Here is a 12,483-nt window from a genome sequence, read left to right on the forward strand (position 1 = left end):
TGCAAACTTTTTGGGTCATGCTCAGCATATGTCTTCCTACCTATTTGTGTGTCGCCTCCAAACTTGGCTATACTTCGTACTCTTTCCTCAAACAAGTCATAAATCTACAAATAATTGTGCCCCCGGCATTGATCACTGTGACTCTCCAGCTACAAGTTGCCATCCTGAAAATGCTCCCCCTTCTCCAAATACTCTTTTCTATTTGTTATCCAAACCTCTATCCATGCTAATATAATACCCCCAGCACCATGAGTTCTTAAGTAATCTAATACTTGGCACTTCATCAAACGCTTTCTGAAAATCCAAATATACTACATTCCATGGCTCAAGGAGGGACAGGATAGGCAGTTTAACGTGCCAGGGTACAGGTGTTTTAGGAGGGACAGAGATGGTAGAAAGAGGGGAGGTGGGGTTGCATTTCTGATTAAGGCAAGTATCACAGGAGTAATCAGAGATGAAATAACAGAAGGATCATGCAGTGAGGCTTTGTGGGTGAAGCGAAGAAATAAGAAGAGGATGGTGACATTATTAGTTGTACTATAGGTTCCCCAAATAGTCAATGGAAATTAGAGGAACAAATATGCAGGGAGATTGAGGAGACTTACAGGAACAATAAGGTTGTTATAGGGGATTTTAATTTTCATACTGGGACTGCCAGAGCATTAAAGGCTTAGATAGAGATGTACAGCACAGAAACAGACCCTTTGGTCCATCTTGTCCATGCTGACGAGATACCCTAAACTAATCTAGTCCCAGCCTCCACCACTTCCTCTGGCAGCTCATTCCATACGCACACCATTCGCTGTATGAAAAACTTGCCCCTTAGATTCTGCTTAAATTTTTCCCCTCATCCTAAACCTATGCCCTCTACTTCTGGACTACCTCACCCTAGGTAAAAGACCTTGTCTATTTACCTTATGCATGGCCTTCATGATTTTATAAACCTCTATAAGGTCACCCCTCAGCCTGTGATGCTCCAGGAAAAACCACATCAGCCTATTAAGCCCCTCCCTATAGCACAAACCCTCCAACCCTGCTAACATCCTTGGAAATCTTTTCTGAACCCTTTCAAGTTTCACAATATTCTTTCTATAGGAGGGAGATTAGAATTGCACACAATATTCCAAAGGTGGTCTAATCAACGTCCCATATAACCACAACATGACTTAGGTGGAAGTGAGGACTGCAGATGCTGGAGATTAGAGTCGAGAGTGTGGTGCTGGAAAAGCACAGCAGATCAGGCAGCATCCGAGGAGCAGGAAAATCAATGTTTTGGGCAAAGCCGCAACATGATCTCCCAACTCCTATACTGAATGCTCTGTCCAATAAAGGCAAGCATACCAAACACCACCTTCACTATCCTATTTACTTACGACTCCACTTTCAAGGAACTATTGATGACACAGTGGCTCAATGGTTAGCACTGCTGCCTCACAGTGCCAGGGACCCGGGTTCGATTCCAGCCTTGGGCAAATGTCTTCGTGGAGTTTGCACATTCTCCCTGTGTCTGCGTGGGTTTCTTCCGGGTGCTCAGGTTTCCTCCCACAATCCAAAGATGTGCAGGCCAGGAGAGTTGGCCATGCTAAATTGCCTATAGTGATAGGTGCATTTGTAAGGAGTAGGTGAATGGGTCTGGGTGGGTTACTCTTTGGAGGGTCGGTGTGGACTTGTTGGGCCGAAGGGTCTGTTAAAACACTGTAGTGGAATCTAATCTATTAGCCTGCACTCCAAGGACGCTTTGTTCAGCAACACTCCCTAGGACCTTACTATTAGGTGAATAAGTCCTGTCTTGATTTGCTTTTCCAAAATGCAACACCTCACATTTATGTAAATTAAACTCCATTTGCCACTCCTCGGCCCATTGGTCTATCCAATCAAGATCCTGTGTGGTCTGAGGTAACCTTCTTCATTGTCCACTACACCACCTGTTTTGGTGTCATCTGCAAACTATACCTTCATGACCAAATCATTTATATAAATGATGAAAAGCAGTGGACCCAGCGCCAATCGTTGTGGCATACAACTGGTCACAGGCCTCCAGCCTGAAAAGCAATCCTCTACCTTCAAGCCAGTTCTGTACCCAAATGGCAAGTTCTCCCTGTATTCCATATGATCTAATTTTGCTATCCAGTCAGTCCATATAGATCGCGCATGCCTGCATCAGTCCTCTTCGTTACTTAGAGCATAGAACATTACAGCGCAGTACAGGCCCTTCAGCCCTCGATGTTGAGCCAACCTGTGGAACCAATCTGAAGCGTAAATATCCTACACTATTCCATTTTCATCCATATGTTTATCCAGTAACCATTTAAATGCCCCTAAATTTAGCAAGTCTACTAAAGTTGCAGGCAGTGAGTTCCCCCCCACTACTCTGAGTAAAGAAACTACCTCTGACATATGTCCTATATCTATCACCCCTCAATTTAAAGCTATGTCCCTTTGTGCTAGCCATCTCCATCCAAAGAAAAAGGCTCTCACTGTCCAACCTATCTAACCCTCTGATTGTCTTTTATATCTCAATTAAGTCACCTCTTAACCTCTCTAATGAAAACAGCCTCTTGTCCTTCAGCCTTTCCTCATAAGACCTTCCTTCCATACCAGGCAACATCCTAGTAAATCCCCTCCTCCCCTCCAAAGCTTCCACATCCTTCTCATTCCAAGTGCAGCCGCACCAGAGTTTTGTATAGCTGCAGCATGTCCTCGTGGCTCCAAAACTCAATCCTTCTACCAATAAAAGCAATCACACTGTATGTCGTCTTAACAACTCTATCTACCTGGGTGGCACCTTTCAGGGGTCTGTGTAAATGGATACCGATTTCTCTCTGCTCATCTACACCTCCAAGAATCACCCCATTCGCCTAGTACTCTTTATTCCAGTTGCTCCTTCCAAAGTGAATCACCTCATACTTTTCCACATTAAACTTCATTTGCCACCTCTCAGCCCAGCTCTGCAGCTTATCTATGTCCCTCTGTAACCTGCAATATTCTTCCCTATCCACAGCACCACCAACCTTAGTGTTATCCACAAATTTACTAACCCACCCTTCTAGGTCCTCATCTAGGTCTTTTTTTTAGATTCTTAGATTCCCTACAGTGTGGAATCTAAGAATCTAAAAAAAAATGACCTAGATGAGGGCATAGAAGGAAGGACAAACAGAAGTGGCCCCAAAACAGGTCCTTGCCATACACCACTGGTAACTGAACTCCAGGATGAACATTTCCCATCAACCATCACCCTTGTCTTCTTTCAGTTATCCAATTTTTGATCCAAACCGCTAAATAACCCTCAATCCCATGCCTCCATATTTTCTGCAATATCCTACTGTGGGAAACCTTATCAAAAGCCTTACTAAAATCCAAACAAACCACATCAACCGCTTTACCCTCATCTACCTGTTTGGTCACCATCTCAAAGAACTCAATAAGGTTTGTGAGGCATGGCATACATTTCACAAAACTGTGTTGACTATCCCTAATCAACTCATACCTGTCTAGACGATTATAAATCCTATCTCTTATAACCTTTTGCAACACTTTATCCACAACTGAAATAAGGCTTACTGGTCTATAATTACCAGGGTTTTCTCTACTCTCCTCCTTGAGCAAGGGGACACCATTTGCTATCTTCCAGTTGTCTGGCACTTCCTGTAGACAATTATGACATAAAGATCCAAGCCAAAGGCTCTGCAATCTACTCCTTGGCTTCCCAGAGAATCCTAGGATACATTCCATCCAGCCCAAAGTACTTGCCTATTTTCACACATTCCAGAATTGTTAACACCTTGTGAACCTCAATCCTGTCTAGTAACCTGCATCTCGGTATTCTCCTCAACAACATTGTCTTTTTCCAGTGTGAATATTGACAAGAAATATTGATTTAGTGCTTCCCCTATCTCCTCGGACTCCACGCACAACTTTCCACTAATATCCTTGATTGGCCCTACTCTTTCTCTATTCATTCTTCTATAGAAAGAAGAAAGCTTGAGGGTTTTCCTTGATCCTAGCTGCCAACAATTTCTCATGTCCCCTCCTGGCTTTTCTTAGCTCTCTCTTTAGGTCTTTCCTGGCTAACTTATAACTCCAGTTCCCTAACTGAGCCTTCACGTCTCATCCTAACATAAGCCACCTTCTTCCTCTTGACAAGAGATTCAACTTCTTTAATAAACCATGGCTCCCTCGCTTGGCCACTTCCTCCCTACCTGACAGGTGCATACTTATCAAGGACACGCAGTAGCTGTTCCTTGAATAAGCTCCACATTTCAATTGTGTCCATCCCCTGCAGTTTCCTTCTCCATCATGTGCATCTTATCTTGTCTAATCACATCATAATTGCCTTTCCCCCATCAATAACTCTACCTATCCCTTTCCATCGCTAAAGTTAACATAACCCAAATGTGGTCACTGTCACTAAAGTGCTCACCCACCTCCAAATCTAACACCTAGGCAGGTTCATTACCCAGTACCAAATCCAATGTGGCCTTGTCCCTTGTTGGCTTGTCTCCATATTGTGTCAGGAAACCATCCTGCATACATTGGACAAAAACTGACCATCTAAAGTACTTGAACTATCGTATTTACAGTCAATATTTGGAAAGTTAAAGTTCCCATAACAATTACCATATTAATCTCGCTCCTATACTTCTTCAAAGAATTCAGTCAAGTTAAGATAATTTCCCAAAGCTGTGTTGAGTATCCCTAATCCCTCGCCTTTTGAAATACATGTAAATCCTGTCCCTCAGGCTTCCCTCCAACAACTTACCCATCACCAAGGTCAGGCTCACTGGTCTGTAGTTCTCTGGCTTTTCCTTACCACCTTTCTTAAATAGTGGCACCATGTTAGCAAACCTAGAGTCTTCTGACAACTCACCTGTGACTGTCATTGATACAAATATATCTGCAAGGGACCCAACAATCACTTCCCTAGCTTTCCACAGAGTGCTAGGGTACTCCTGCTCAGGTCCTGGGGATTCATCCTGCTTTATGTATTTTAAGACATCCAGCAGCACCACCTCCCTAATATGAACATTTTTCAAGATGTCAGCATCAATTTCCCCACATCCTGTATCTCCCATGTCCTTCTCCACAGTAAATACTAATGCACAATACCTGTTTAGTATTTTCCCCTATCTCCTGCGGTTCAAAACATAGGCTGCCTTGCTGATCTTTGAGGGGCCCTATTTGTCCTTAATGTATTTTTGATTCAAGTAGAAAGATAAAGAATTATCCAGCATGCTGTGTGTCAACTATGAGGGCTAGAATTTTCTTGCCCAACTGAGAATGGGAGAAGCAGTTAAGGTAAAGGGACTTTTATCAAAATCTGTAACCATGTGTGCTTGGTACCTGGTAAACAGATGTTCCAAACTTCCAGCTCAGCACTGTCCCCACGACTTGTCCGGACCTGTCCTCCCTGCCTATCTCCTTTTCCACCTATCCACTCCACCCTCTCCTCCATGACCTATCACCTTCATCCCCTCCCCCACTCACCCATTGTACTCTATGCTACTTTCTCCCCACTCCCACCCTCCTCTAGCTTATCTCTCCACGCTTCAGGCTCACTGCCTTTATTCCTGATGAAGGGCTTTTGCCTGAAACGTCGATTTCGCTGCTGCTTGGATGCTGCCTGAACTGCTGTGCTCTTCCAGCACCACTAATCCAGAATCTGGTTTCCAGCATCTGCAGTCATTGTTTTTACCTAGATGATATTCTTACCCAGTCCCAGGTGTCGATTCACCTAGGTTGCATAAAAGTTGGATTTGTACTGCGGTGGGTTCTCAATTGAAGAGAAAATTCCCTATTGCAGGACAAGAGGTGTAATACCTGAGAGCGGTTCAAATAGAGTGCAATTTGTTAAGTGTGTTCAGGAAAGTTTCCTCAAGCAGTATTTTGAGGGTGCTACTCAGAAAGGGGCAAAACTCTACCTACGCCTGCAAAAAAGGTAGGATAAGTGACAGTCTGGGAGCATTTTGGGACCAGTGACCGTAGTTCTGTTAATTTTAAAATAGTTATGGAGAGGAACAAAACTGGTCCACAGGTTCAAATTCTAAGTTGAGGCAAGGCGAATTTTGATGGAATTGGGCAGGAGCTTGCAGGGCTTGATTGGAGTTGTTTGTTTGCAGGCAAAGGGACCTCAAGTAAGTCTGAGGCCTTTAAAAGTGAGATAGCTGGAGTTCGAGGTCTAATGTTTTTGTGAGGGCAAATGGCAAGGTCGGCAGGAATAGGGAACCCTGGATGATGGAAGATGTTAAGGTTTTGATCAGAAAAAAGGGAGGAGACATGGCTCAGACAGTTGGGTTCCAGGGAATCCCTGGAGGTATGTAGGGGATACATGAGTTTACTGAAGAAGGAAACCAGGAGAATGAAAAGGGGGCACGAAATAACCTTTGCTCAGAAGATAGGGTGAAACTAAAGAGGTTCTTTAAATATATTGAAGGAAGAAAAATAACTAGAGGTAGAATAGGACCCCTCAAGGACTGTAGTGTACATGTATGCGTGGAACTGCAGGAGAAGGGCGAGGTCCTCAATGAATATTTCTCCTCTGTCTTTACTATGGAGAAAGACATGAAGACTTGGGAACTTGGGGAAGTTTGTGGTGATATCTTGGGGATTGTCCATATTGCAGTAGAGGAGGTGTTGGACATATTAGAATGTATGAAGGTGGATAAATCTCCTGGTCCTGACCAGATATACCTGAGAACCCTGCAACTGGCTAGGGAAAAAAATTGTGGGGTCCCTAGCTGGTATTTGTACATCACTATCAGCCATGGGTGAGATCCCGGAAGACTGGAGGGTAGCGAATGTTGTGCTCTTATTCAAGAAAAGCTGCGAAGAAAAAGCTGGGAACTATAGACTAGTAAGCTTAACATCTGTGGTCGGGGAGTTAACTGAGAAGATTGAGAGATAAGATGTACATGCATTTGGAAAGACAGGGCTTGATTAGAAGTAGTCAGCCTGGCTTTGTGTATGGGAGATCATGCCTCACAAATTTGTCAGAGTTCTTTGAAATGACTAGGAAGGTTGATGAGGACAGGGCGGTAAATGTAGTCTATGTGGATTTCAATATGGCCTTTGAGAAAGTTCCCCATGGTAAACTGCTCTGGAAGGTTAGATCGCATGCAATTCAGGGAGAGCTGCAACTTGGATATGCAATTGGTTTGATGGTAGGAAGAAGAGGTTAATAGTGGAACGATGCTTGTTGGACTGGAGGCCTGTGACTGGTGATGTACCTCAAGTTGGTGCTGGGTTCATTGCAGTTTGTTATCCATAACTGTGATTTGGATGAGAATGGTGCTGGCAAAGCACAGCGCCAGGCAGCATCCAAGAGCAGGAGAATCGATGTTTTGGGCATAAGCCCTTCACGTTGATTCTCCTGCTCCTCGGATGCTGCCTGGCCTGCTGTGCTTTTCCAGCACCACACTCTAAACTCTGATCTGCAGTCCTAACTTTCTCCTTTGGATGAGAATGTACGAGGCATGTTTCATGTTTGCAGGTGACACTAAATTAGGCGGTTTCGTCGACAGTGAGGAAGATTCTCAGAAATTGCAGCAGAACCTTGATCAGCTGGGGAAGTGGGCTGAGAAATGGCAAGTGAAGTTTAATATAAACAAGAAAGAGGTGTTCCATTTTGGAAAATCAAACAAAGGCAGGAGTGTCATGGTGAAAATTTTAAGGAGTGTAGTGGAACAGAGGAACCTTGGAGTTCAAGTTCATGGTTCTCAGAAAATGGAGTAATCGGTAGACAGCACAGTGAAGATGGCTTTGCCTTCAGTCAGGGCTTTGAATATCGAAGTTGGGAAGTTATATTCCAGTTATGCAGGACGTTGTTGAGGCTGCACTTGAAATATTGTGTTCGGTTTTGACCACCTTGCTATATTAAGGATGTTATTAAACTGGGAGGAATGCAGAAGAAATTTACAAGAGCGTTGCCAGGACCGAGTTAATAGGAAGAGGTTGGACAAGCTAGAACTTTTTTCTTTAGAGCATAGGGGACTGAGAGGGGATCTTTATAGAAGTGCATAAGATCATGAGAGACATGGATAGGGTGAAAGTATTCAGTCTTTTTCTGAGAGTTGGGGAATCAAGGACTAGAAGTTTCAGCTGAGAGGGAAAGAATAAAATGGGACCTGAGGGACAACGTTTTTACACAGAGGGTGGTTCAAATATGAAATGAGCTGCCAGCGGAAATAGTTAAGGCAGTTACATTAACAACATTTAAAAGCCATTTGGACAAATACGTGGAGAGGAAAGGTTTAGAAGTACAGGGAAATGGGGTTAGCGTGGATGGATATTTTAGTCGGCATTGGCCAGTTTGGGTCTGTCTCCACTGTAGGACACTGACGCTATGCCTGTCTACTGGTTTCTCTTCATCTAACCAGCTTGTTACATCATGCTGGCTCTAATCATACTATATATTTCGAAATGCACTGCTATTACATAATTTACAATAAACTCTAACATTTTCCCTATAACAGGCATTAGCCTAACTGTCCTATAGTTACCTGTTTTATCTCCTTCCCCTTTTAAACAAAAGTTGTTACATTGGCCCCTTACCCCGCACTGTTGGCCCCCTGCTCTTCCCTCTCACTTCCTTGCCATCAGCCCCTCCCTTATTACTCCCTTGCTATTGGCTCGTTCTCTCACTGTTGCTCTTTTGCCTCTGAACCATTGGACCCAACCCTTTTCCCGTCTCATCATCAGCCCCTTTCCAGTCACCCCTCACCATCAATTACTTCTGTTTCATTCCTTGCCTACGGCATTTTCTTGCCATCTGGATCCCTCGCCCTCTCCTTTCCCTGCAGCCCTTGCCTCTTTTGACCGCTGGCCTCCTCAGTACCTTAATCATAAACACACCAACCTTTATTCAGAACGATTCTGAAGACAGATCACTGGACACGAAGCATTAACTCTGCTTTCCACAGATGCTGCCAGATCTGCTGAATTTATCCAGCAATTTCCATTGTATGCATTTCTTGTTACAAAGTGGAAATTGATGGAAAAACCTACAATGTAATTCATTTATCACCGCCAAATCTGGATATATTTGTCCATGTTTTGTGTATCTGCTTCCAAAGTATTTCATTGGAAAATATGGGGAGTTTAAAATAAGTGACATCCTGCACTCTGGGTCCTGGACAGATTTCCTACCACTTCAAAGCCATGGTTCAAATGCAGAAAATCGTTCCTTTGTTTTTGTTTTAAGTTAGCTAATTTTCTCTGTATAATTGTTTTGTACTTTTAAGGCAATGAGAGGGACCATAGTCAAATATTGTTGCATATGTGGAGATGTAATTTCTTCAATGTTCTTTCTCCTGTCCTGTCTTCCTGTGGCATCAAAGTTGACAATGTTGCATTAATTGTTAGTGTCATGTTTATTGATATGGTCTTACATATAAGTTGATAAGTTCTGTGTAAACTAGTAAGCTGGTAATCTTTGAAAACCTAAGAGTTCTGAAATGTTTTTGATTTGAAAATATAGCTTTCTAACAACAGAATGCAGTCTGAACCTATGGAAGATTTACAGGACCCCAAAATGTCTTCAGAACTAAACGAGTAAGTACCAGTTTAGTATCTCATCTGAACCTATGGTCAAGTCTTATGCAACCAGTGTTGCACCAGTGGCTGTGTACAGACTAGGTTGCAAATTAAATATGAATAACTGCCAGCTATGGGGTCATTCCATACTTGAGACAGCGTTTAGCTTTAGTTATATCCAGGAAGATGTTTAAAACTCATTAGGAGAATTTTTAACGAGCAAGGAATTATGAGTGAGGTCACTGACCTTAATGTTAATTATTTATCTGAACAAATATTGCTTAGATTTCCATCATTTTCAATTTGTAATTCATATTCACATCTGCAGTTTTTTGACTTTACATGCATTATTCACAGTTTTTTTTTAAAATGGTGCATATTAATCATCCCATGTAGGATAGTCAAGGCATATTCTTTTCAAAATGCCAGTGTTCCTAGGTTAGATAGTGTTTTGCGCATATGTTTTTGTATGAGATGCAATGCTGATTTAAGTTCTGAGAAAAAGATTACGGAAGTTGGAGAGATCCAAGATGGCGGCGACCCAGCAAGTCTGAGTCTACAGTGCTCCTCCCAAGACTTGGGTAAAGTGGGTCACCCACCCCCACCACACTTACCAAATCATTTATAATAGCTGTTTAATTTAATTAGTTGTTTAATATCAAATTTAAACAATCTAATCTTTAGTAAAAATGACTAAAGGGAAGGGAGCCCGCAGCTCTCAACAAGCAGGAACCCCTCCCCCACCCTCTCCAACTGCAGCTGAGGCATCCACAGCCGCCCCGGGGGACTTACCTACGGTGACAAGCCTCGTGGACATGATCTCCAAACTGGGCGCGAAGATCGATGATTTCATCGAAGAATCCCGAAATCGATGGGACTCACTCTCGGCTGCGCTGCAGAAGCACGACCGAAAAAAATATTCGTTTGCTGGGCCTTCCCGAACGGGAAGAGGAAGGCCAGCTTACAGTGTTTCTCGAGAAGTGGCTGCCACAGCTTTTAAATCTGGAAGCTGGATCAGGCCAGGTAAGGGTAGAATGGGCCCACCGGGTCGCAATACGCAGGCCCGGCTTGAACCAGCACCCACGCCCAGTCCTGTTCCAGCTGCAGAGCTGCAAGGAGAAGCAGATACTCCTAGAAGCCTCTAGAAATCTTGGAAAAGACCCCCAAGCTATGATCTATAAAGGATCCAAGATCATGTTATTCCAGGACTTTTCCCCAGCTTTGGTCCGAAAGAGGAAGGCATTCGACGAGGCGAAGAAGCGTTTAAGGGACTTAAATATTCAGTACTCCTTATGCTACACAGCGACGCTACGCTTTAACCATGAAGGATCCGTATATAACTTCGGATTGCCAGAAAAGGCTAAGGAATTCTTGGACTCTCTTAGATAAACTGTAAGACATAATGGATGTTGGTTTGCCTTTCCCCCCGCTTTGGTTTATATCCTCCCCTTTATTTTCTCTTATCTTACTGTTTAATATGATCATGGGGGGTGGGGAGAGGGATTTGATTTTCTCCCCCGCCTTGTATATATATATAAGCTGGGGGGTTTGGTTAATGTTGGTGGGGCGAGGTGGTTACCTTATTCAATTTTACCTCTGTCTTTAGGAGCGGGGTTGTTTCTCCCTTGTTATTTTGTATTACTATATTTATATTTAATTATTATTTGTTGAGGTTGTAATTTTATAGTTATATGTTTATATATGGTATTAACATTACCAAATATATCCAGGTGTTGGTATGGGTGAGGGTAGGATGCTCACTGTTAACTCTAGCTTTGTATTATATCTGAATTCTCCTCATTTTATTGAGGAGCTCCTGGGGTCAAGGGTGGGGCATTGGTTGGGAGAGGATATGATGGACTTTTGGAGAGGAAGTGACACCCCCTGGGAACAAGGGGGAAAATCTCCACTTAGATACGTTTTATATTTTTTTTTTATTTAGAAATAGTTTTTTATTGTATTGTTGTGAGTGTATTAGAGAGGCTTTATTTTTGTAAATTTTATATGCTTTATGCTGGGGATGTTCTGGATAGGGTTTCCCCTCCCGAAGGGTCTCTGATTTGCCCAGATGATTATGGTTGATCAGTCGGTTAAGTGGTGCACCTGGAATGTCAGGGGGAGTAATTCGCCAGTCAAAAGGAAGAAAATATTATCAAATCTTAAGAAGGAAGGAGTTGATATAGCTCTCCTACAGGAGACACACCTGTCGGATAAAGAACACTTGAAATTACGACACTTGAAATTTGATCAGGCCTTTTTTTCTTCTTTTAACTCAAAAAGCAGGGGAGTTGTTATTCTTGTTGGGAAGAATTTCCCTTTCAAAATCCTAAAGCAAATAAAAGACGAACCTGGATGATATATTTTGATTAAAGCCCTCATAAATGGAGAGGAATATGGAATTTTACATTTGTACTGCCCCCCGGCACACCCCTTTAAATTTATAACGGAAGCCTTTTCAAAATTGATGGCTTTTCGTGCCCGTCATACAATTATAGGGGGAGACTTTAATTGTATTATGGATCCGGAAATAGACAGGATTCCCAAGAGTACTGCAGGAGTATCTCCCAGATCTAGACAATCGATGGATCTGAACAAAGAATTAGGATTAGTAGATGTATGGAGATGTCTTCATCCACAGGGCAGAGATTTTTCTTTCTACTCCAATCCACATAAATGTCATACCAGAATTGATATGTTTTTTGCCCCCTCAATTTTTTTAAATTCCATATCATCCTGTAAAATAGGTAATATAGCAATTTCTGACCACCCTGCTGTATATATGGAAACTAAGGCGAAGAACAGTGGGACATCCCCTCGGCATTGGCGTATGGACCCCTTCTTAATGAAAGATAGTAAATTTGTAAAGTACTTCTCTCAAGAATTTAAAACTTTTTTAGAAATTAATTCAGGTACAGCTAGCAACCCGTCAATGATGTGGGAGACCATCAAAGCTGA

The 12,483-nt window shown here is 42.7% G+C and overlaps 1 protein-coding gene across 4 annotated transcripts in view; it reads left to right on the top strand.

Moving 5' to 3' along the window:
- rbm44 (RNA binding motif protein 44) overlaps positions 1-12,483 on the top strand; it is a 161,257-nt gene that overhangs the window by 43,346 nt on the left and 105,428 nt on the right. For 3 of the 4 annotated variants that reach the window (XR_006312103.1, XM_043693366.1, XM_043693367.1), the window contains one exon: positions 9,473-9,546. The exons of the other annotated variant lie outside the window; for it this stretch is intronic. Coding sequence is in view for 2 of the 3 variants with exons in the window: in XM_043693366.1 (XP_043549301.1) it covers positions 9,473-9,546 (74 nt within the window). In the remaining variant the exon portion in view is untranslated. The remainder of the gene's footprint in view (positions 1-9,472; positions 9,547-12,483) is intronic. 4 annotated transcript variants of the gene reach the window in all.

Source organism: Chiloscyllium plagiosum, chromosome 7, assembly GCF_004010195.1.
Source record: "Chiloscyllium plagiosum isolate BGI_BamShark_2017 chromosome 7, ASM401019v2, whole genome shotgun sequence".
Lineage (NCBI taxonomy): Eukaryota > Metazoa > Chordata > Chondrichthyes > Orectolobiformes > Hemiscylliidae > Chiloscyllium > Chiloscyllium plagiosum.